Source organism: Pithys albifrons, chromosome 6 (genome assembly GCF_047495875.1).
Source record: "Pithys albifrons albifrons isolate INPA30051 chromosome 6, PitAlb_v1, whole genome shotgun sequence".
NCBI classification, from domain to species: domain Eukaryota; kingdom Metazoa; phylum Chordata; class Aves; order Passeriformes; family Thamnophilidae; genus Pithys; species Pithys albifrons.
The window spans coordinates 37,908,785-37,934,328 of NC_092463.1; the positions used below are offsets into that span (position 1 = coordinate 37,908,785).

At 40.2% G+C, this 25,544-nt stretch overlaps 2 protein-coding genes across 2 annotated transcripts in view; both read right to left on the reverse strand.

The window, feature by feature from the left end:
• Nucleotides 1-4,638, reverse strand: part of STARD9 (StAR related lipid transfer domain containing 9) — an 86,324-nt gene extending 81,686 nt beyond the window's left edge. The window contains exons 1-2 of the mRNA XM_071558323.1: nucleotides 4,479-4,638; nucleotides 1,548-1,664 (exon numbers count right to left, since the gene is read on the reverse strand). Of these exons, the coding sequence (XP_071414424.1) occupies nucleotides 1,548-1,664; nucleotides 4,479-4,595 (234 nt within the window). The 5' untranslated portion in view covers nucleotides 4,596-4,638. The remainder of the gene's footprint in view (nucleotides 1-1,547; nucleotides 1,665-4,478) is intronic.
• A 14,383-nt stretch (nucleotides 4,639-19,021) lies between these two features.
• Nucleotides 19,022-25,519, reverse strand: HAUS2 (HAUS augmin like complex subunit 2). The gene is made up of 6 exons (XM_071558324.1): nucleotides 25,254-25,519; nucleotides 24,980-25,072; nucleotides 22,824-22,893; nucleotides 21,898-22,030; nucleotides 21,226-21,334; nucleotides 19,022-21,089 (listed from the first exon to the last, which is right to left on the reverse strand). The coding sequence occupies exons 1-6, from the start codon at nucleotides 25,506-25,508 to the stop codon at nucleotides 20,940-20,942; spliced, it is 810 nt and encodes a 269-aa protein (XP_071414425.1). The 5' UTR covers nucleotides 25,509-25,519; the 3' UTR covers nucleotides 19,022-20,939.
• Between the last annotated feature and the right edge of the window lie 25 nt (nucleotides 25,520-25,544).

The following is a 25,544-nucleotide window of genomic DNA, read 5'->3' on the forward strand; positions in this document are numbered from 1 at the left end:
GATTGCAGTATTCCAGCAGCCTCTTCTCAAGGACATTTAAAGAATCCTTTACTAGTTCTACAATCACAAAGACTGTAAAAGACTGCAAAAAGCCCAAGAAATTTACTCATGACTCCAGGCCTTTCAAAGCACCAGTCAGTCTCTTAACTTTTCTTAACTTAGGAGAGATGGCTGTCTAAGCTCCAGCATTACATGAAGCAGCCCTGGATGTCCTTCAGTCAGTATCTGCCATGAGTAAGGTAACTACTGCCCATTTCTTAATTTTCTACAGCCCGGGAGTTCACATTTCCCCCTCAGTGTTTTTATTGGGTAAAATGGTATTGCATGATAACAAAAGGTTCTCCACAGCATCTGAAATTCCTACTCAACTCCAGCAAGGAAGCTGCTGTGTTTATATTGCACTTTATATTCTTTTTCAGTCACACTTGTATTTAATAACAACAGGAACAAAAATTTATGGTTTGTAGCCAATATTTATATTTTCCATTTGGCAGTTCTGATAATTTTTCATACTAGCAGAGACAGTAGAGATAAAACTAACTTGGCAGACTGTATTTATCAGCATTTCATACTAAAACTTTTCAGCTAGAAAGCCAACTGTATTTTCAACAGTTTTAACAAGCTTCTAAGTGTATTATGAGAGAAACTCACAAAGCAAATAAGCAAGTAAGACAAAATAATAGGGGTGAGGGGGAACCCCAACAGTTGAAAATTTAAAGATTTGTTATTTGTATCCCTAAAATGGAAGTTTATCTAGTGCCGAGTACTTTAGAAAGTTTTTTTAAACACTAAATACAGTTCCCAAATTTCCCAAACATCTTCCACAGTACTGTATCAAAAAGGGAATCAAGAATGTCATCTTTAGTTCTGGTCATTGCCAAATTTGAGAGTTTTTCAAATATGGACTTCCAAAAGCAAAACAATCCTGTGTTCATCACTACCAGAAATACTGATTTCACAGAACTAACTCAGTCTTAAGTGATAATTTCTTGAAAAGCAATACAATTATACAGGTCAAAATTTCAGGAACAGTTGTACTGACAACAGAGGAAAATGGAGTTACACAATTCTAAAGACAAAACAGCACTAAAACCTGATTTTAACGTTGAAATATGTGATCATATGCATACATGAGGAAAAATTTGGAGAGCTTTGCTATGTACTGTATTTATTTGCAGATTTATTAATTCCTTTAGTACTGTTGAAGATGTGATTAATTCACTGTCATTCCTCTCAAAAGAATCACCTCAACACTCTTGCTTTCTTTCAGACCTTTCTCCCACTAGATCCTGATCCCTGCCCCTGAAAGAAATCTCATTTCTAAGCTAGAATCCTCAGATCATCACTATTAATGATCACTATCATATTTAACATAACTGATGAAAGTGGCATTAGTTGACAAACAAAGGTATTGCATTCCTACTGCACACACTTAAGGAACAGAACATGAAATTTCATGTATCATACATCTCAATCTCTTCCTGTAGATGTGATTACAAAGGACAAAGCGGGATGGGATCGCAGGTGTGAGAAGCAGCATCACTCACCATTTCCTGAGATGCATACTTTGGATCTTCGGGATCAACTGACCAGTAGCAGTAATCAAAGCTGAAGGCCACAGTTTTTTCTCTTGAGTCCCAACTGCTATCAAGCCTACTGTCAACCTAACAATAAAAAGACAGAAAGAACAATACACCCTGAAGCTGACCAGAAAGCAAGCCTTTTTCAAATTAACAAGTTTACCTGTATTGTGGAAAAGGAATGGCAAATAGTTTAACCTCCTTATTCAATTTTCTTTGATGCGTAGAGTGAGCAGAGACATCCATAACAGATCTGCTGAAGTATTTGTACTGAAGGGTTCATTTACCACAGCTAAGGTTCTCCGAGATGTATCCAATAAACACATCTAATCTTCATAAATTGTATGTATTGGCAGAAAAGCTTTATAACCCTTTTGACATTTCTCTATCATTCTTCTGTTTCACTGAGAACTGCATCACAGAAATGATGCCCCAGCTGAGAAGACAAAAATGATTTTCTCACTGCATAGCTGGAAATGCAGGTCTCTGTCCCCACTTTGCTTTGTCATGGTTGCAAGCTAATGCTTCTGTCACTGGGACTGCACAGTCCAAACCTAACATTTATGGGTTAGTAACAGTGACAGTGAAGCCTTTCTAGCACAATAGTGAGAAATTATATCTGAAATTAAGGGAATTGTATAAGTCTTTATAATCCTGCCCGAGTGATCTGCAATAAAATGGGTAAACTTATGAACAGGAAACTATACATTGTTAATCTACTCACCAAAGGAGGGAAGTAATGAATCAAAACATCACACAAAATTAATGCCATCCACACGCAATTTTGACCTAATCAGTAACTTATTGCAACCTATTATTGCAACAGTATAAGCAGGGAAAAAAGCTTTGCTATAGCTTGGTAGCCAAACTGCTCTCATTAACAGCCCCAAAAACTGGAGGTGACAGTGCTGTCTGCCAGGTTACTGGATACAGGGTACTGTAAACACTCAACTCTGCCACCAGCTGTGAGGCTTATAGGGAAAATGAATTAACAGGCCCACCTGACAGGCTTGTGGGTTTTTTAAACCCAGAAACAGCAAAGCAAAAGAGGACAGAAATAGTTTTAAATTATCTTTAAAGTAAAGGCTTTTTGTGTATTTCAAATCCTGCATGATTTTACAGTTCTCACATGGAATTAAGTACAACTAAGGTTTCCATAAGTCAGAACTAACACCTTAATGAGCCTGTGGATCACCTATTATGACATTTTCAACATGTCATGATTCAGAGATTTTTAAGCTATTACCTTTTAATTTCTTAGGTTTTTGCAGCAATAAGCAGAAGATAGTTTGGAGCACTGCCTTCCTACTGCAGTGTGCAAAAAACAAAGCAGAAGTACCCTATCCCTCTGCCTCAGGAGAAGCAGCCCCTGCTCACAGAGCTGATTATTTCTTCTACTGAGTGGGGGGTTGTTTTGAGCTACAAAGTGCACCTATTCCAGACACAACCATGTGAATATTAGTGTATAAATATTACTTTATAGTCTAACTTGGATTCACCAAATGCTGCCTAAATTTAGCTTATGTATAAAGCAAACTCCTCACCAACTACAAAACCTTAGGAGATACAACATTGACAAGCTGGCCCCTGTATCTGCAGGCAACCCTTCTCAGCCTGCTATGAGCAGTCTGCCTTGCTGCTGAGCTTTCCCCTGTGTGCCAGGGCAGGTCACAGCTCCTCCTTAAATAAATAAAATACAGAAACCTCTGGGTCTGACAGGGCCCATCTGGAGCCAGCTGGGCAGCTACAGGACCAGGGCCCCAACTTGTTAAGGTAGGCTCCCCCTTGGGGGCAGGCAGCCACCCAGACCCCAAACCTCACAGCCCTGTGCTGGGGACTAAAGTCTTCCCAGGCTAAGCACCAGGACAGACAGTGTCACTCCCACAGGACATGTGTCTCTTTGAGAGCTTTGTCACATGTATAAGGAATTGATGAAAAATATTTCAGAAAGTAGTGAGTCTCAGGCACTGCAAATATAGCCTTTGAAAAGAGAAGATACAGAAAATTTGCAAAATTTCACATACTTCCATATTTTTTCCATCTTCTTTCTTTAATAAAAAGCACGCTTAATCAATACAAAAATAATTCTGTTGGGAAAAGGTAAATAGTTCAAATCCTTTCATTCCATTTCTGCCAGGATTTCTCTTTAAAACTTAGTATATTATTCCTCTTGAACCAGCAATATGGAATAGGTGGGTTGTTTGCAGATATAAAGAAAAAGGAGACAAGACATGCAAAGGTCATCCATCTTCTGGGATTCCCACAGTAATCTCACAGTTCATTTATGTGAGTTTTGAGCAGAAACATATTTGATGACACAGAATTGCTTTGTTCCTTTTCTATTCATGTAGTAAAGGACTGTGGTAGCTTTAAGTAGTCCAAGAGTCTAAAGCAGAAGGCTAGTTCCCAAGCACATTGGCTCCAGAATTCTCAAGAAGGATGATGGCTACATTCAGTTTATTCTTCTAGCTCTTAGTCTTTAACCAAGGCCTGAAGTGTAGCCGAACACATTTGCTTCATTTCATTCAAACCAGTTGCACTCTGAGTGCAAATATGAGAGGAGCAGAGACACAGGAGAAGAAATTATCCAGATGTTAGTAAGACAAGCACAAAATCCTAAACAACTTACTAACAACTTTGAATGATGGCATGCAGCCAGATGGCAGAATCTTTGACAAAAATAAAGACACGACTATGTGTTACACTGTTTGTCAAAGAAAAAACAAACCCCATACATCAACCCCAAACCGTCATAGTTCTGCTGCAATTATTCTAGAGCTGTGCAAGTTTAAAATTCTCCCTTAATATTTCTATTAGAATGATCCAATAGCCAAGCAAACACAGAAAAGTACCAGGATATCAGGATCTGATATGAGAAAGGGAAGATAAACAGCATACCTTTATATTTCTGACTTTTGCCACTTTGTCATCAATTTCTACAATCACTCTTCCTCCTTCTGCACTCTCTCTGAAAACAGAACACATTAAAAAAAAAACAAAAAACAAAACCAACATTTAAAATATGAAGAAACAGAAAGGTGCATGTCAAATTTATAAACTCCAGAAAATACATTCACAAGCAAGTAGAGTGGAGCACTGGTAGACTGGCTATGCTTTGTGATGTATGGATCCATGTCACAGACTTGTGAGCCATAACAGTCATCAGTTCACACTGCCTGATTTTTACCACTTAATCAGGAGTGTTTATTGTAGTCCTCAAAAGGGTACTCTTTAAGGGAAAAAAACAACACAAAAACAACAACAACAACAAACCAAGCAAAAAACCCCACAACAAACAACAAAATCAAAAAACTATCCTGAAATGTAAATGGACAGAATTGTTCTTCCAGTGCAAAGGACCATGCACTCATATACTGTCTAAAATTCCCACTGAAAGCAGCTATGAGTGGCTACTGCAGACAACTCATGACTGGCTACTGCAGACAACTCCCACATCCAAAATTAGACATATTATAAAACAATAAAAAAGTGGCCAAAGGAAAAACAAACAAACCACAAGAAAAAAAAAAACAAAAAAACCCCCAAACCAAAAACCAGCCAAACCCAAAACCAACCAGAAAAAAAACTCAAGCAACCAAATAAGCAAACAAACCTACCAATCAACACAAAAACACCACCTTATTTCTAGACTGACAGCATGATAGCTACTTGAGGAGGTTCTTATTTATCTTTCTTAATAATTATCATCGATTTTTTTTATACATGGTAGGAGAGAATGAGGAAGAAGAGGTCAGTGCCCTGTTTCTCTGATGTCAGTATTGAGAAGCTAAGAACAAGAGAAAGATCCTTCGTCTTTCCTCTATATCTTGCTTTGTGCTATGACACTGACAAATCTTGTAAGATGACACTTTCTGGTAAAGTTGGGGACTTTTTATGAAGCCTAATGCCTTTCTAAAGCTGTATGAAATTGGTTTAGAAATAAAAACAAGTTTGTCCTTAGCTCAGTTTTGTAACACTTTGGTTAAAATTAAGCTGAAGGTGCCCTGTCATTTGAGATTAGATGTGTATATATGCCCCTAACAATCAGCTGGGTCAGTGTCATCGGGTCAGCTAAAAATCAGATGAAACAAGACTTAGAAAATTCAAACTCAGATGACATCTCATTCACGGTCCTAGATCTTTCTTTTAACAAATTTCCTTACATGTGTGCAGAAATATTTAGTACCCCACTGATTACAATCTGCTTTCACTGAAATCATTAACTTTCACATGGCACAAAGCACAACATACCTTGCCTGGGGTTTCTCCTCACCAGTTCTCAGTTTTTACCCCATGCTTTCTGTACCAAAACAACATTCAAAACAATGCCTTAGGACACTTGAAGACTTTCACAAAGACAATCACTGCAGCATTTGAGCTTTCTAAGCATAAAGAAATTTTAAACACATTTCTGTGCATAGGCTGATCCCATTTTCCAGGTAGAAATAACACTTAACCTTGAAGTCTCTACACTTCACATGACTGATTTTGAGGTACCTGCCTTGACACAGACTGAACTCAGCTGTTCCGATAATACACATACTTATATACGACCCTTCACATAGAAATTACAAGGACAGTTCCCAGAGATTTTAGTTAAGCCATGAGTGTTCAGCTGTTCAATGTACCAGTCACACAGCCTCAAGTCAGATCCCAAGAGAAAGGGAAACATTCTGTACAGCTGGATACCAAATGTTGCATTATGTATAGGTCAAGTGGCTAAGGATACAGACTGGGAATATCTAAAGTAGGAATGTGCAGCTGATGTGTTTAACCTGTACATATGTAACTCTGTAGATATTTTGATCAGTAAATATTTTCCAACATAAGTTAATTTAGGGACCTTCATATACACGTACAAAACTCTGGCAGGTGAGCTAATGGACAAATCCAACAGTTACTCTGTAACTGTTACTCTACAGTACAGCAGACCTCATCTAAGAGGAAATGGGACATTCTGACAATTTCATAATAATTTGAGAACAGCAGAAGCCAGACAAAACCAGAGGCACTCCTTAGGAAAGAGCTTGCTTCAGTTATATTTACTCTTTCCTTCACTGACCCAGTATGATCTTGGCCCTGTCTTGCTTCCAAGTTCCAAAAGCATCCTTAATTTTCAGTCCTACTGTTAACCCTCCAGTCATATCACTCTGAAGAGTTCACTAAGTTCATATCCTTCCCCTCCAATGCACACACATCACCCCTTATGGGTACCTGCTGTTCTCTCTGAGCCAACGCAAGAGAAAGGGCAGGAGCAGCGCTGGGGAGAATGGAGACTCCTCCTTTCTGCTGCAGCTCACAGCCAGAGACCAGGGAGCATAAACACAACAACATGCAGCAGCCACCAGCTCTACAGACTATATACTCGACCATCCCACAAACATGTGTTTATGACATACTTCATTTGGTTACAAACCAGAGAACTTTGGAAAAGAAGCAGAGCTTAATATCTAAAGCCCAGGAGGCCAAACAGACTTGCAGCTGTTCTAAGATGTTCTGACCTTAACTCCAGATTGCAAACACTACAAAAGCTCTCTCAGCAAAACCTCTGTTTGTCAGCACAGTCTTACACATATGTGCAACTATTTTCATTTCAATGATAAAACAACCCATCATCCCTAGGAACAGGTGCTCTGCTCCACAGGTATGAGAGCTGTATTCTTTGTACCAATAAAATCAACCCTGAACTACACTTCTCTAGCAACACATTTGACTTCTGCTGCCCAGAACTCACTGTGGTCCTAACCCATCCTCTCTTCCTCCCAACTTTTTGAAAAATGCATGCTATGTTTGGGAAATGCCTCTCCTAAATTACCTTGCAGGAAAACAAGTATTCTGTACAAAGATAAAGCTGTAGAAAGACCATTTAATGGTGCATATCCCAGGAAACACCTGGATCTTCTCAGTCAGAGAAAGCTTAAGAGAAATGCAGACCCAGTAACAGAACAGTGACGTAAGTACAGAATGCAGTGGCAGGGCTTTAATGGGAAACTACAAGAGACGTGACAGAAACAAAACTGTGCAGCAGTCCAGAAAACACAGGCAGCCCAAAGGAAATCTCATACCACTTGCTGTTCCTATGACAAATTGTTTCTGCAGCCAACATGTAAAGTTAATGCAACCCTAGAGAGACAAAGACGCTCTGCAAGATGTAGAAGAATGAGCCAGTGGAAAAGAATCATAGGAAGATCAAGATCCCCTGAGAGGGACTTTTCCAAAGCTTGCTGGATCTCACTGAAATGAGTTCGGGCAGAGCACAAAAAGTGCAAGGAGGTATACAGAGCTGGAGGAAGCAGTAGGTGGAAAGAAAAGGGGCAGTTGTTTATTTTATACTTTCTAAAATTTGCCCCACTTCTCCTCCACCCTCTCAAATAACAGGCTCTTGGACAACAGAGGAGCTGAATTTTAAAAAGTTGCCTGTTTATTTTAGAAGCATGTACATACAGTAAAGCAAAAATACTGGAGTCACTGGTAGTAGTCATGTCATGCAACAAAATAGCTTCTACAAATACAGATCAGCAAAGTACTCACCTAAGTAATCAAACACACCAAAGGCAATATATACAATTCAAGTACAAAAAAAGTCTTAAATAATTTTTTTAAGAATTAAGTATTTGTCTACTCATACAAACTTTGAAAATAACCCTGCAATGTAATCACTGCAAATACTTATGCTTTCCTGCCAATTCTCATTAACCAAGTTAGCTCCAAACTCAACTTCCTTCTGTACTAAGACATAGTACCTCAAAAGCAGTAGAGCAACATTATCAATCCCTCCCCTCTTCTAGAGGGTTTTTTTCTATGCTGAGCTGGGCAATCATGAAGGTTCTGGGGATTTTTTTTGAACAATTAACTTCAGGGGTTTGTGTTTTGGTTTTGTTTTTTTTCCTACACTCTTCTAGGAAAAAAAAAAAAGTAGACTTCTGTGGCTTACTCTGATTGAGAGCATTTCACACACTGCTTACAAACAACGAAAAACCACAGAACACAGCTACAGCAGACCTGTAGTGACTGTGACAGAACGCATGCCAGCAGTCACTGCTGTTGTCTCTTGGACTCTATCACTTCCCCAGATATGACCAATACCTATGAAACCCTATAAGTAGGATACACATTTACCAAACTACCTTCACTTATACCTGAGACACTTTGTGCCTTCTAATGTCACACCTATGCAATCACCATGCCAGCAGCTTATATGTGTAATCCTGAGACAAATCTAACCAAAGTATTTTCTTGGTCATGAGGTCTAAAGATTTTATGGGGCACACTTCAGTTAGTCAGATTTATATTTTCCTTTCCATTAACAGTGTATCGTACAGTGTTTCTGCCTCTTGTTTATTGATGGCCTTGACAGAATTATCTTTGACAAGCTGCCATCTTTGCACCTCCTGAATGACTGACTTTGGCCATGGAAACAAAGAAACAAACAATTCAAGTTCACTCTAAGTTTTCCTAGTCTTCAGAGAACACTACCCCAGACAAAATGGGTTGAGGATGCAAGTGTTAAGAGACCAAAGGTGCAATGAGAGGAGCACAGGAGTCCATGCTGCTCCATCAGAAATTGTAGAGAAGAATGTCAAAGCTTTCAGTAATTAGAGCTTCTGCACTCTACTGACAAGTTAAGGTACCTACAACGACAATTTTCCCAACTGCAGCACCCCTCCACAACACCAGCATTGTATGTAGCCTCATACCTGCTGCTGTAACCTGTGAAAGTTGAGGTGCTGATAGTATAAGCATTCTCACTTTGGTTAATGCAGGATTTTTTTATTAAAACAAACTATCAACAATCAAGTAAAATCTATCTAAATTTTGTTTTCAGTGCTTCTCATTATTCTCATTACCCAATAAAATTTTGGATATTTCTCTTTTAAGTCAAAACTGTTTCACTGTGTCTTGCAAATAGGACTGCACACCCAGTCAACAATCCTCCTACCAAATTCAGAACAGATGTTTATAAATAATTCTAAAATCTATGCTGAAGCCAAGTACACAGACTTCACCAGGACAGCACGCTGCTTGCTATACTAGACATGCTGTTAAGTCATTTCTTGAAACTACTCCCAGCTGTGTGGAGCTTTGATTGGCTCTAATAATGCCTAACACCATCTGAGAGTAAAAAACATCATGATTCCCTGTGATTGTTATCATCCTTGCGTGGTTTTCCCTTATTCTTCTTTGCAAATATCATGTAGCAATAAAAATATGAATATTTGGTGCAGACATAAACACGGGGCATCGTCAGTACTCTTTTCAGACACAGCTCTATTAAAGCTGTTAAATTCTTTACTTAACCTTACCAGCCTTGTGACACACATATTCACAAGCTAGGTGACAAAGCACAGGACGGTCCCCTCCAGTTGCAGCAAGCTCTGTAATCCTGCCCATGATCTGGTACAGTACAAGAGGAGTGTTCCTGTCTGTATCATCTCTGAACTCTCTAAGTGCTAGAACAAGAGCATCATGCATCTTTCTTAATAAATCTGAGTCAGAGATTCTCCTGATGATAAAGTAGTGCTTTGAATCATTGTGGAATAATGATGCTTTTCTTTCATGCAGAGGTATTGACAGGAGGAGGGGAGAAGAGAGGAAAAGCTCTTTTCATCTGTCATACCACCAGCATTTAAAGAAGCATGAAATAAGGAAGATTTAAAACAAAGCTACAGTCTAGTCAGTCCACTTTCCCAGCTGTTTACTGAGCAATGACATAGTATAATTCAGACTTTTGCAGCAAAGCAATTATGTGCAAATACTGTTTTTTCCATGGAAACCAGAATTTGGATACAAGCTTTCATTCACCTGGACAGAACTTCAATCTGCAATCATAGTTGAATTACTGTGACACTGAATGCTGTGATTCACTGCCTCACTCCTCTTGCTTTGGTAGCTCTTTCATTTTACTAAAAACAGCTACTACAGTAAATCATTCGGTTCTACAAACAGAGGTGCAAAACTTTTAAATCTATGCTAGTGGTAGTGTCTATGGTAGTAGTAAAATTCTTGAAGTACACTGCTTTTTAAAGTTCATATAAAGCATTGGACTAAAGAAAAGGAAACTGTGGAAACCCTATCCAAAACTCACATATATTCTCTGCATATGATGGTGATGTCTCACTGTGTCCTGCACAAACACTCACAGCCAACCATTGCACCAATTCCCAGGCAAGATGCAATCTCTATACTTGAAGTCATGTCACCTTAAAACGCCACAACTCCTCTCAGATAGACTATGAGATCTTAGAGAACAAAAACATCCAGCAAAGAAATGGCTCTGGGCAGCTTATTTAATGCCATTGTGTTGCTTTTTTTTTTATAATTTTGCTGCAAACAAAAGTCTGATCTCTGCTTCAAAACATTCTATGCTCATAAAGTATTCTTACAACTTGGGAGGAAATGTGTTCTATGAAAACTTAAAATATTAAAAGAAAATAGAAGGTTTCCATAAGCTGGTTTTGCTGTTCGTGTTTGAGGACATTTATGTAACCGCTTTTGCATGGGCAACAAGAGACAGTCTCTTACTTGGGGAAGTAAACCATCAGTAGCTACCACCTTGTGCTCCTGGCTTAAAGGAGTACAGGCACAGTGTTGGCACAGGACAAGAGCAGAGGTATCACCTTCATGGAACAAGCAGAGGTGGCCACTCAGGACATGCAGAGTCCTGCCCTTTTAACAGGCTAGAATGTCTGCCCTTTACCAGAGTTAGAAAGCTTGGTTCATGCAACTGCAAGAAGAATACATCTGGGAAAAGCTGCTGATGCAGCACCCTAATAAAAACACAGATGTGGCTTATGAAAACCACCTGCTAATGCCAAGTACAGATGCCAAGAGAAAAGGGCACTCACCTCAATGATAGTTTACATGAAAATTTAAATAATAGATTAAGTACAAGAAATAATTAACTTGAGGGACAAGGAGGCAAAGACATCAAGATAACCTTAACAGGATACACAAATGTTACAATACATTTGTCCAAGACTTTCTTTATAAAAATAAACACACAACTTTTCTTTTAAAAATCCCAGCTCTGCTGTGGAAAAACAGCTTGAAATCATGAGCAATGCATAAACAATGCAGTTTGTACAGATTTTTAGACAGCAAAAGACTCTCAGAGGCCTGAGACAGCTCTTTCCCTCCCATAAGTAGCAATCCCAAAGCCCATGGCTTTGTGAGGCAGAATTCAACTACCACTACTTGAAGAAAGGCACTTTTGCGTAAAAGAAGGACACACAGGAACAACACTCAACTATCACAGCAGCTGAAAGCAGATAAAAGCCTGACATTTCTCTAGGTGCGAGAGGGCGACAACACTGTCACAAGGAATATATTATGAAAATACACAATCAAAAAGAGTAAGGAAACAAGGTCAGGGAGAAGAAAGACATGTCACTATACTATGTTCAATAGCCTACCTTAGTTTAGACCTTGAAATAGCAGAAGTTTTTAACAGTCCTAAGCAAGCAAAAAGGTAGTTTCTGCTCTTACCTGTTTTTTCCTTTATTTATACCTTTTTTTTCCACAGTCTTCCTCATTACTTTGAAATCAAAGATAACTTTGTCATTTTCCTCAACGGAAGTAGTATTTGTTTGTATTTGAAAATTATACCATATGGAACACATAGTTGAATACCTATAAAACCAAGTTATACTCCATCCATTGTCCAGAGAAGTTTTGACTGTGACACATTTCTTGTGCTAATGTAAAATATATACAGGTTTCTCAGGGAATTATTTCCAATTACATCTGGTAATGCAGTTAATGGAGAGGATGGCAATACTCCATTAACAGAGGGCTAATTTATTCTTCCAAACACTATGGGTTTTTTTTCAAAAAAGTGAAATACAAACAGTTTTTAAACATTATTCGAACAGCACAGAAAAGCTAACATAAGCAGAAACTGAAAAAACTAAAGTATATGAATGCTAATGATGCAAATGTCTTATGTCATTATACACTTGCATCAAATGCATTTGAAATTGCAACAACTTGAATGAGGTTGGCTCAAAAAGTGTTTAAAAAGAGCAGCAGTGAGCAACTAGCAAAGAACAAAGTTTTAAAAGGAATATACAAGAAAATTTTGTTTTAGTGGGTATAAGGAGAACAGCAACAATCTCCAATCTGCTGTGGCTTTAATTTTATTTTGATATAGCCTTTAACATCTGTTATGCTAAGATTCAAGGAACGTTTTCTACAAAATTTACCAAAAGTTATCACTTTTGTTAGCAGTAGGCCACATTGCTGTATCTAAGTTCTTTTGGTTACACATGAACATGTAAAACTGCTAACAGCACAAACTATGAAACAACAAGTCTCCCTTACAAAATAATCCTTCCTTCTGCCTACCATAATGTGATTACAAAGAACAAAAGAGGCGGAGCAGAGCCAAGAGAACAGTTAACAAAGCTGACCCTGCAGTAGATTACTAAAGACATACCAAGTAAAAAAAAATTATTTTGCCACAGAGCTCTCCTTTTGAATCAAAATGGGTTTTAAATATTCACATCATAACGCACCCATCAGTTGAGCTCCTTTCTCACCTACTAGCGCGGCTACGCTCACAGCATGGCTCAGGTCAGCTTGACACACCAAGCACTTTTCTGAAAACTCTGATAAACTTTCCCTCCAGTTCCCACCCAGACATGGGCTTGTTCACCTGAGTCCTTAGGACCTCAAACTTAACTCCTCCCTCACATCCCATCCTCAAGCCTCATTAGCTGCTGCATCCCAGGAAGGCATTTAGAGGACTATGTCATACAGAGCAACAGTAATGAGAAAAACATTTCCTGCAGCTCAGACTGTGATAGTAAACACCTGCACAGCTGGAAGTGTAGTTCAGCTGTGACACCTAGGGCTATTCAGACATTTTTATTGGCCAGACCATAGGGGACAAGGTCAAGAACACCTGAAGGGACTGAGGAATAAATAGCTGGCCAGGAGGCTTCAAACTACAGCTCAGAAATAATGCAAAGCAGAAGGAGGCAAAGAACAGCTTTCAGGTTACTGTTGGAGCAATCAGCAGTCAAAACTGGGTACTAGAATTGTGATGGAATACCACAGGAAACTAACAGTATATGAAAACCAGTATTGGTTTCTGCTGGCCTACATAAAGAATAAAAGGTCACATCCAGCGCTGCAGGTGTTTCTGTAGCATACAAACAGCAATACAGCATTAAGAGAGCTACCCAGGCACAAGAGCCCCAGGCACAGACCGGAATACTTTCTCAGCCAGTCACTATTACCAGGTCTTCAGGGTGAGGTCTGCTATCACAGCACCACACTGCAGACTCTGATGCTGGCGTACTATACAAATAAATCAAGAAAGAAAAAGAAACAACATTCCTAGTTCACATAGTTACATGCTATCATTGAAAGTATTTCCATCAACAGATTCTGACTGACAGCCAAAAATAACATTACACTTGCCTTACAAAAGTCTCACATCCAATAGACCAAGCATTAAGATGTCTGGAAATGAACCATTAAGGGATTCATCAGCTCCCTGCTCCTATTTAATATCTGATTATTACCTATAACTATAGTCAATTTATAGCACCCATTCAGGCTTTCATATTTCATTCTGAGGGGGAAATGTATTTACACAGAACAAGTATTCACATAACCACAAAGTAACAAATCTTTTTTAGTATGTAGAATAGTAAATGTGTAATAAAAACTTGTAAAGCAATGTTACTCCAGGGAACATATTTGAATGGATTTATTCCCAGAACTACTTTTTTGGTAATTAAAAAAATCATTTAGTCTGCTACAGAATGACTGATAGCATTACGAAGAACACTGGCTACAAGCTATTTAAAGTTTAGGCAAAGTTAAAACTTCTGCATTTTGTGCAACTGTACTTGCTTTATAACTATTAGGGATTATTTGTATATAGGAGCTCTCTGTCAAAGAATGCATTGTGATGGGTTCCATACAGAACAAAAAGACTATGTTGCCTTATGCTAAATAACAAGTTACAGATGTAATGAATATAGTTTATAAAAATAGAAACTTTAAACAGAACTCAGGATTTTGAGAACTCCTACATTACCATCTTTTAATATCTGAAAATTCAGTAAGTTTCAAGATGCAAAATGAAAGTTGATCTTTCATTGTAAATTAAATGAAAAAAGCAATGAAGTTTGCGTGAGAGTTTAGAAACAACCAACCGACCCTTGAGTTCTAGCCTTTGCCTTCAGCTTTTCAACTTTGGGGACTCTAAAAAAGCCCTATTTAATATTTTTGGCTGGAATTGAGACTTTATACATTGCATACTTCAGTTGAACTGATTTTTTCTGCAGGAAGTCTTTCTTTTTGCAACACCTGAGCGATCCTAGGAGCTGTGGCAACGTGAGTACCTGTCAGAGTCAATCGCAGAGTGTGGGGATAGAGAGGGTGAGAGGTTTCTGTGATGACAGTATGGAAGCAGTATAAGAAGCTGGAACAGAGAAGGCCTTTAACCCCACTGAGAGCTTTAGTCCTTTCAATGTCTATCAAAGTTAATTTAAGCCTTCATGTATTTGGCATTTGCCTCAAAGTCATTACATTTGGACACTTTTGTTCAAGGCTAGAAAGCAAGCTCTCATGTCAGAGCCTTCACTGAGAATATCCAACCACTTCTCCTTCCCATTTATAAAATAAAAAAGTCCATCTTGAAATGTTTTCACTGACCTCAGCTGTGGCAGCACAATTGAAGGAACAAATGGCCTATTGCCTTTGGGGTGAAATACCACAAGACTGGTCTCTGCCTCCCTCCCCATTCCATCCGTTACACTACCATGAGTTGAATTGATGGAATTACTTAACAGTCTCTGCCTACATTACTTCCTGAGTTTCCACTCTCACCTTCATATAAGCATTTCTGTTTCAGCATCAGATTAGTTTCTCCCATGTGAAGGAAGCTGCCCACCTTTCTGATCCTACCCTACTCTCCAAACTACATTCCCTACCAAAAGCTGGCCCACATTGACTATATTAAAGGTTTTCCTGTTTATCACACTTTATCTGATAGTTACAGGTGCTGTTTAATGCTATAATTACATATTCATTACTATGTACTATTTAATGCAACCCATCTGGGAAAAACATTAAGACAGATGTGGTACAACATTCCTCATCGAGGAGGATCTGGCGACAGGGAAGATTACATCCTGGCCAATTCGGTCTTTGGCTCTACTTCACAACTGCTACAAAATGTTCATTTTAACTTAGGTCTATAGGAGACCCTCCTAAGTCCATTACATCACTGCAAATAGGCAGCCAAATACTACTGTGGGAGAAACAAATATGTCGTTGACTGTACAATCAAATACATTACCAAGGTGGACTTTCACACAACTTCAATGTCCAGTGAACTCTGAAACAAAAGGGTCCTATGATCTGAATAACCGCATCCTTATGAAATTGTCATTTAATGGTAATACTTAGCACTTGTACTTTGCTTTTTATTTCTAGAGAGCATAATGACAACTTATTTAACTAGCAAATGCTAAGAATGACTCATACTACAGAACAAAATAAAAATCAAATAATATATCCACCACTAAAGCTACAATAACCGGTGAAAGGTTAAGCTTAGCTTACTTCAATGCTGCAACTCTTCTTACAGTATTCCAGTATCTATTAAAATCTGTTCCACTCACAGCTGTACAACAAATCAGAACGATGTTACCCAAGCACGATTTTAAACAAAATTATGGACAGAGTATTTTTAAAATCAGTTAGCTTTGAGTTAAAGGCAAAATATATTGAAAACCTGTAAATTACTCTTTATGTTTCCCTTTTACATTAAGACTATCAGGCTTGTTTGGGGTGGGATTTTTTATTTTATTCAACACTTTCTGCTGCATTTTTTAAAAAAAATCCGTAATAAAAAATAGAAAAAGTCCAAAATATGCTAGAGTACTGTCAGCTAAATGACCAAGTTCATTTTCTGGCTGGGCAACTCTTCAAGAATCATTTTCTCTATTGCATGAAAGAGTTATTTATTATGAAAGTCCATGAAGTCAGAAGATAATGTGAAGGACTTGTGCCAAAAAGAAAGGCAGCATCAAATCGCAGACTGGTCCTCACAGCTTGTACCCCGTTTCAAACCATTCCTGTCTGGAGTCCTACAGCATTTCTCTAACAGGAGGATTAAATTACCAGCTACTGAAATTTGGGCAGCTTGCTTTTTCTCTTTCTTTTTCTCTCCGAATTTCCAAAGTCTGTATATAATACACACTTAAAACCTTGCAAACAACACCAGAGCATTGTGCTACGGCATCTTGTTGTTTGTGGGAGTTGTCTTCTAGCCCTATCATGTAGCTTTTGGGATTTCCATTGGAGCCAATCAAGCCGGGGAGGGAGCGGAGCTGAGTGACAATGGCAATATCCGGCTCTGCCTCCCGCTGGAAAAAACAGCAACAACAGATGGGGAAGGGAAGACTCCCTGACACTGGATGGTAATTGTCCTATTTTGGGGAGCTCAGGAAGAGGGCAGTCAATCTAACAGCTCGACTGGGTGACTTTTCCAAGAAAACTTTCGACGCTGTTTAGCAAGCGCACAAGAGGCGTCCTGCCGGTTCTACTACCGTACCGCCAAGCCCCGCAGTGCCTGCTGTGCCTCCCTCAGCCCCGGCTAAGCCGCCTCACAGCGCCGACCCCATCCCGGCTGGCGGCACCGGCAGCCCCTCTCAGTCGCCTCGGCACTGCCCCTCGCAGCGGCCCCGGCACTGCCCCGACACCGGCCCTCGCAGCCGTCCCGGCACTGCCCCGACACTGCCCCGTCGCCGCCGCGGCGACCGCACCCCGACCCCCCGCTGCCCCGGGCGCGCCCCGCTGCACCTTTTGCTGAGAGGCCGGACCCGCACGGCCACCTTGACGTTGGCCATGGCTCGGCTCACGCCCGGCAGCCGCGGCCACCCGCGCCCCGGCCCCGCATCCCGGCCGGGATGGGGAGGAGCAGACCCGCCCGTCCCGCCCCGGAGGGGAGAGCCGGCTCAGGCAGCCCCCGCGGAGGCTTTGGAAGGGAAACTTCCTGGGCGGAGGGGGAACGTTTAAGGAAAACGCTGCTCGGAGCAGCCGCGCGGCAGCCTCTCCAGCATCCCAACCATGTTTTTCCGTCTGAAACAGGTCTACCCGGGAGACCGGGACGCCCAGAGCAAAAGACGGTTGATTTCACGGTTGATATCCCCAGGGATACCACTGCTCTCCCGCAAATTCTGATTTGCATCAGCAAAAGAACGCGGGTTTTACCTCAGAGTTCAGTGCCGACGATTCGATTAGATGGGTGCTGCCATGAAGGTGCTCACTAGAGACCAGCACTATAAGCATCCCACATTAGACAGGAATTAGCGAAAGCAAGTATCGCTTCCTTGTAAGTCCTTAAGGAAAGGTCTTAAGTGTTTCAGATTCCTTTGGAAACTTCCAGTCTTCATGTGGGTCATACTTGCGGTCTAAAAGATAAATTTGAAACTTCCAAAGAACTATAATTGAAATCAATGTCAAACTGTTGCATTGATAAAGGTTTTGTGCTTAGAGTAATACAAGAGCCACAAAAAATTTTGAGGATAGAATCTGGGCTGCAGGCAGCTTGGATTCTGGCGTGGAGTGGATTTAATTATGGCATGAGAAACAGAAGAGGAAGAACACCTGCAAAATAACAAGATATGTTTTGAGAATTGCCAAGCACAAAGCTTGTGAACTGCCTCAACAGAGAGAGATATCAGCCACCTACCAGGACTCAACTGAAGATGTGTGAACCAAGACTTTTAGCCAATTAAGTGATATATGTGTGCACAGACAGAGACAAAGACTCTAACGGTTAAAGCTTTGGTTAACGGGAGTGGCTTAGAGGGCTTGGTTGCCTGGGTTGCTTGGGCTTCTGAGGCTTCTGGAACTCTTAGGCCTCTGAGTTTATTTGCAGATATTTAGTTCTTAATAAAGTAGTATTTGCCAGGAGTTGGAATACACCCCTTAATACAGACCAAAGCAAAATATTTAGAAAATTCTTTTTATAATATTGTCCCTGTCTACTACTGATGTTATCCTGAAGATGTGAGAGCAAATAGCACTGGCATAACAAAGGTGCCAAGCTCCATAGACAATTCCTATTTGGTTTTTACCATTCCATTTTCCAGTTCTGTTACTCATTTTTAAATGGACTTTTTCTGGTTTTGCATATCAAAATACAATAAACTGAGCTATATCTGAATATCACATAGGAGTGTTTTACAGTTTTTACATTTAAACAACATCTCTTTGAATTGCCTTTTAACTGTTTTTTTTGGTACTTTATTTCTCTTCATGAGACATTTTGCCTTTAACTCCAGAAATGTTAAGTCTAAATGAAAAGGTACCAAAATTCAGAAAACTTCCAGAGTAAAGTATAGGATAGATCACTTGGACCCAACACTTCATTCATGACTCACCACAGAGATGCAAAAATTAATACGTCCAAGCTGTATACTTCAACAGATTTATTCCTTTAAATCATACTAAAGAATTAATTGGTACATCAGTGGCAAATGGCAATTAGCTAAACTCTCCCAACTCTTTCAACTTTTCAGTTATACAGTAAAAGAAGAAAATATGCTCAACTATTCAGGAAATGGGAAAAACACATATTTCAAAGAATTATAATGAACAAACTAACTAGAAATGCTTTCATTGTACCTCTGAAATTATTAAGCTGCAACAGCTTTAATTTGCCCAACACAAATCACCATTGCAGACAATGAGTGAGAGAGGCTAAGCCTGTGATAGAGGTACAGGATACTGATTCACAGAATCAATTAGGTTGGAAAAGAATTCTGAGATCGAGTCCAACCTATGACCACCTCTCATCCCGAAGAAGTTCAGAAGTCTGCATTCTGTTTCTTCCTGTTTCACAGAATGTGCAAAACATTTTCAGTAAAAATGTTATCTCCTCTGCAATTGTGTGGAAGATCTTTGTTTCTGTATCTGAACCAATGGTCACATGAGACTTTGTTCTCAAATCCTGCAATGACGTTTAGCAAGTGTTCATGTAAAGACCTCAGTGAAGTCTCTGGGACTCAAACACCAGTTTATATTCTCAGATTCTATCTAGTAACATTCTGCTTGACCTAATCCAAATTGTTTTTATCCTCTTAACTTTTCTCAACAGCAGCAGAGAGGAATGTCAGTTATACTTACATAGTATGCTTGAGAATTGTTAAATTGGATGCCTTGTCATCACACCCAGCAGAATGATACAGTCCACAAGGCTTAAAATGGGATTCTCAGAAAATATCAAATATAAAATAGACCAGTTAAAATTAAGTCATAATAGAGTGTGCTCAACAAAGAGCCAAAGATTTCTTCCATAATTCTTCTATAAATTTATATGCAATAATCAACATAAACTTGTGAAATTTGTGATACTGAGCCACCTAATGGTTACTATCAAAAAACAAAGGGCTCCTATTTCACCAACAGAAATCAAGAGGTTGGATGTATGAAGAATTCAGATAAATGACACAACAACACAAAGGAATAAATACATTTGCATCACTTCCAGTCTGCTCTGTATCCTGAATACAATACTGGGCATACTCCAAACAACCAGCTATACTGGTTTATAGATGTCCTGCCAGTGACATTTTACCAACCAGTCTTTTCAGGACCTAGAAGTCACTAAACCTTACAAACTGGAATAATCACTGTTTTTGACAAACTGTCAGTCCTACTCATGGAAGAAGAGTTTTATTCTAAGGGGGACACTGAAAATAGGGCAAGCAATAGAAAAAGAGAATCTGAAGAATAAATTTACCACTATCATTGAAGTATCGTTTGCAAATCAGTAGCTCTGCCTTATATTATTGAGTCCATTCCTGGCTTTCCCACAAAACCACATAACAGTCATAATAAACTGTAACTTAATTTCTTGGTTGGAACTCCCATAGAAGCATAAGCTTTGGTCTGTAATTTTAATCTATAGGATTTTATAACAATATAAAAAGCAAAAAAAATGAGCTCTTGTAGTGCTTTTAATAAAGTTTTACAAGGGCGTACAAAATACTATGTTTTATCAAGATTTTTACAAAAATGAATAAAGACACTATAGCAAATGCATAAGAAATTATTAAAAAAATCCCACTGAAGATACAGCCTCCAAGGGAATCCTATCCAACTATTTCAAAAAGTAACTCCTTCGCAGGCTTCTCAGTAGCCAGTCTTCCTGTGAGCTACAACTCATTGTCCTTTTTTCAGTAAACAGTTGGAGAACTGTTACTTAATAACAGAAATACAACTACCTACAAAGTCTCTGTTGGATTAAAACACAACTGTGTTGCAGTTTCCATAGAGGACGATAAGAAGGTAGTTCTTTGAATGGCCATCCTATTTCAGGCAAAAGATTTGTTAAGTTAAAGATAAGCCAAAGTCCAATTCAGCACTTTTCCATATGCTGCCAGAATACACTTCTTTTTGCAGTTCTCTCCATTTCAGTATTTGCTCTGTCAGCTCCTCCAAGTCCATCACGAGCACTTCTGTTTTGGTCAGAGCAGTGTCCTGAAACAGAAAAGGGTTGGATTTAATCTCTATAAGCCTGTCAATTTAGCAGGACATAAAAGGAACCTAAACAACCAAAGAGCACTGCATTCTTAATGCTGGAGAAGAGAGCAGGCTCAGTTCTTTTGCTACTCACCATATTCTTCATCATATTCGGTATCTGAGGGATGCTTCTTACAGACTGCAAATGGCTTTCAAGCTTCTCAATGAAAGTCACAGCCTCAGTCAGCAACTGTACTATACACCTGTAACCAAGAATGAGCCCTCTACTCAAAAACTGTGCTAAATAATGAGAATTTAATACTTACAAGCTCTTATTTCTTTGCCCAGGTTTTCTTAGTTTTCTTCTCCAGTTTTATAAAAGTTCCTAACCATCTAATTAATTGTTCTGCAATAACTCTTCATCTATTACTCTAAGAAATGCACTATGCATGTCTGGGAATCATTCACACTTAGCCTGAGCAAGTGACAGCGGAAAAAACATACTCAACACTAAAGTAACAATTCCTGCTTTGGAGAAGCTTAATAAATTGAGCATTTAGCACACTTGTTTAAAGCAATACAATGGAAATTGTTCTGTAGTCTTCTGAAAACAACACCAATAACCTAAGTTATTATTCAGAAAAATATGTATCACTGTCTTCCTATGAATTTATCAACAAGTAAATTACTAGCTTTTAGCTGAGGTTCTGCTACCATTTTTTAATTTCTATTCTTATCATTGGAAAGATGAATGACAGCACATGATTTTTACTGCCTAGTAGTTCAAATTAATTTGGATTCATGCAAACAAAGAACAATTACTTACTTGTGGAAAGTAGCCTCAACAGGCAGGCTGTCTTGACATCTGGGTTTTATCAACCTCTTTCTGAGAGCCCTCTTCTCTTTCAGTACAGCTTCCAAGTGTCTATTCATATCTTGCAAAATCTTGCATTTTTTCCCTATAAAATAAAATTGCGAAGTTGATCCTACTGTCCTGCTAAAACAAGAGTAAAATTTTTTCAGGAGAAAGACAGACAGAAAAACACCAATTTGTTGCACTGGAGAGTTTACACTCAAGAGAGACATTAATCACAGTGGCTTTTGTTGGAATGTACATGGTTTAGTATCAGCAGGTACCTCAAAGTCACAATACCTACTTTTAAGAGATATAGATACAACTTCTATAGTTAAGAAAATTCTCTTTGAGATGAAGTCAACTTCTTAAACTATATCATAGCACTGAAGTATTACAATAGATTTCACTAGCCTAGCAAAATAGCAGCAAGTTAGAGTATTTTTAAGCATCCATAAAATCAGTGGGAAAAGTGTGAAAGAATAAAGAATTGAATACATATGCTCCCAACGTGCTAAATTAAAAATACAAGTAATTTTAGGGGCATACAGATGCAACAGAAATACATTGAATTTCTGGAAAAAAAGCAGAGAGGCACATGCAGGCCAAAGGTTACTGCTGATCTCAGAACTGATGCTCCACTGACCCTGGGGAGCTGAGCACACTCCACCCTACTTTTTTGGAGAATTAATTACATACAGAGCTTCTAGTGAGACAGCAGAGTATGCATGTTTGAATAGTATGGAAATATTCTTCAGGTGCTAATAAAACAGTTACCACCTCTAACAAAGATAACTGCTGCAATAACTTTTATAATTGTGATATACTCAAATGAAAAATTAACCTGCTGATTAAGTCATTTAAGACTCTTGTTTTTTCTCTGGTATAGCTGCACTTACCTAGGTAAAAATGGTGAGTAATGTCGGCTGTCTCATTCTCCAACTGCATAATTTCAGTTTTCAGTTTTATCTACAACAATAAAAATATCAAATGAAAATGCATTTTTAACATACTTATCCAAATATTGTTCATCCTCTTGGGGTGGAGGAGGAAGTAGAAAAGGAAAAAATGAGAGCATGGGGGAGAGCATGCATGTGAAACAGAGTGTTTCTACTACAGGGTAGGGCTTTTCTGGTCAATAGAAAAAACAGTTTAAAAAAAGCCAACTTAAATAATTTGGCAATTTATTGGTAATTTGTGCTGGAAAAGACAGATCCTGTAACTCATTCCTAAAACACAGAAACTCACAATAGAATCCCAGAACAGCTTGGATTGGAAGTTACCTTAAAGATCATGTAGTTGCAAACCCCTGCCATGGGCAGGGATATCAACTCACTGGACCAGTTGTTCAGAGCGCCATCCAACCTGGCCTTAAACGCTTACAGGGATGGGGCATCCACAACTTCTCTGGACAACCTCTTCCAGTGACTCACCATCCTCACAGTTAAGAATTTCTTTCTAATATCTAAAACTAAATCTCTCCTCTTGTCCTAGCACTATCTGCTTGTGTAAAACACCACTCTCCCTCTTTTTTTTAAGGCCTCTTGAAGTACTGAAAGGTTGCCAAACAACTCCCGCTCTCTCAGCCTGTCTTCGCGGGAGATGTGCTCCAGCCCTCTGATCATCTTTGTGGTCCTTCCCTGGACTCACTCCAGCAGGTCCATGTCTTTCTTATGATGGGAACCCCAGACCTGTACACAGGACCCCAAGTAGGGTCTCACAAGGGCAGAGTAAAGGAGGAGAATCCCCTCCCTCAACCTCCTGAACAGGGTGCTTTTGATGCAGCCCAGGATGTGGTTGGTTTTCTGGACCACAGGCACACACTGTTGGCTCATGTTCAAATTTTCATCCATGAGAACCCCCAACTCCTTCCCTGCAAGGCTGCTCCCAATGAGCTCATCTCCCAGTCTGTACTCAGGCCTGGGATTGCCCCAGGACCTTACATCTGGACTTGTTGAACTTCATGAGATTCCCATAGGCCCACTTCTCCAGCCTGCCCAGGCCCTGCTGGATGGCATCCCATCTTTCTGTTGTGTCAGCTGCACTGCTCAGCTTTGTCTCCCTGGCCAACTTGCTGAGGGTGCACTTGGTCTCACCGTCCATGCCATTAATAAAAATAAGAAAGAGCACTGGTTCCAAGACAGAGCCCTGAGGGGCATTACTTGTCACCAGCCTCTACCTGGGCATGGAGCCAGTGATCACAGCTCTCTGCTGCATCCATCCAGCCAATTCCCTAGTCACTGAATAGTGCACCCTTCAAATCCATGTCTCTTCTACTTACATATTCTACAAAGCAGTTTCATAGTCTGTATAGCATCTAAAACATTATAAAATACAAACCAACAGCCAATTCAGGGAGTAAGAAATCACTGAATTACCTCTTACTAACCAAGCCAATACGTGCCTATAAAAAACCACATTTCTGTGAATTGATGTCAGCTACAAATCCTTATTTATTCTTCAGTTTCTTCATAACATTTCAGGTAACACTTCAGTCAAAAGTGCAGCTTTCTGAGATTTTCTACTTATAAAGTTTTGTTTCATGGTTTTGTTCTTTCCAGTATGATAATTCCGATGACTGAGGAAAAAAGTGCCAACTGTTAAACAGCTGAACTGTTAAAAAACTCCTCCAAACAGGCACATAGCAGTCTGAAACTTCACCGGGGGCCCTGTATTGCCTCCAAGTGTTGAAGTGTTCAGTGTGCACTAATAACACAAGGTCATGAGTTTGAGTCTTAGTGGGGGACCATCCCCTGGAAGTTCAATGCCTCCCTGCCATCCCAACCCGTCAGATCTCGGATGCTCAGCAGGGTCAGCCCCGGTTAGTACTGGGTGCTGTGACAGTCCCAAGGACTTCACTGTCACTGTCCAAGCTCGCTCTGCTGTGGCAGATGAACCTCAGGACTTAAATGGTGGGGCCACTTCTGTGAATGCTGTGCCTCACCTAAAAAGTCCACTGTGCAGGCTGGAAGGGCACACCCACGTGGGGAGAGTCTTGCCCAAATCTGCGTTCGCAAAGGCTGGTCATACACACTAATAACAGTAAAGGCGGTACCTCATTCATTTCAGCTTGCATGTTTGCCGCTTTTTCCATCTCTGAGAATTTCACAAAGCATGGTGTTTCCCTGCAAGTTAAATCCAATGTCTCCTGTGAAAGACAAACAACAGGAAAACACGCAGTCAGGAGCTAGAACGTACCAGGAAAATTCTTGATAATGGTTTAAAGTTGTTGTTGCTCTCCTGCGGTTCCATGCCTTTCCCCTCACAACCCGCAGGCCGCGCATGACTCGCGTTGCTGGTGCCCCTGCGGGGCCGGGGCGGTTCCGCACCTGGCTCACGGCGCCCTCAGCCACGCACCGCTGCAGCAGCGCGGACACGGCTGAGCGCTGCCCGGGCCCCTCCGGCCGGCCCTCCCCGCCGCTGCGCTCCGCATCGAGCCCCGAGCTCTGCTCAGGCTGGGGCTCGGCCGCGCCGCGGGGATGTGGGCTGGGGCTGGCGGGGATGCGGCAGCACCTCTCGGCCGAGGGGTGCCTGCCCGAGTCCCGGCGGGATGCCTCCAGCAGGGAGAGCTCGGGCGTCGCCATGGCGGGCGCGGCAGGAAAGGCGGGGCGCGCGTCCGG

What these genes read in the sequence shown, in the direction of transcription:
- HAUS2 (XM_071558324.1), bottom strand. Translation starts at nt 25,508, where the DNA reads ATGGCGACGCCCGAGCTCTCCCTGCTGGAGGCATCCCGCCGGGACTCG. An exon ending in CTGAGGGCGCCGTGAGCCAG is followed by an intron (nt 25,073 to 25,253) that starts GTGCGGAACCGC and finishes TGTCTTTCACAG; the next exon opens with GAGACATTGGATTTAACTTG. An exon ending in TGCAAGCTGAAATGAATGAG is followed by an intron (nt 22,894 to 24,979) that starts GTACCGCCTTTA and finishes TTATTGTTGTAG; the next exon opens with ATAAAACTGAAAACTGAAAT.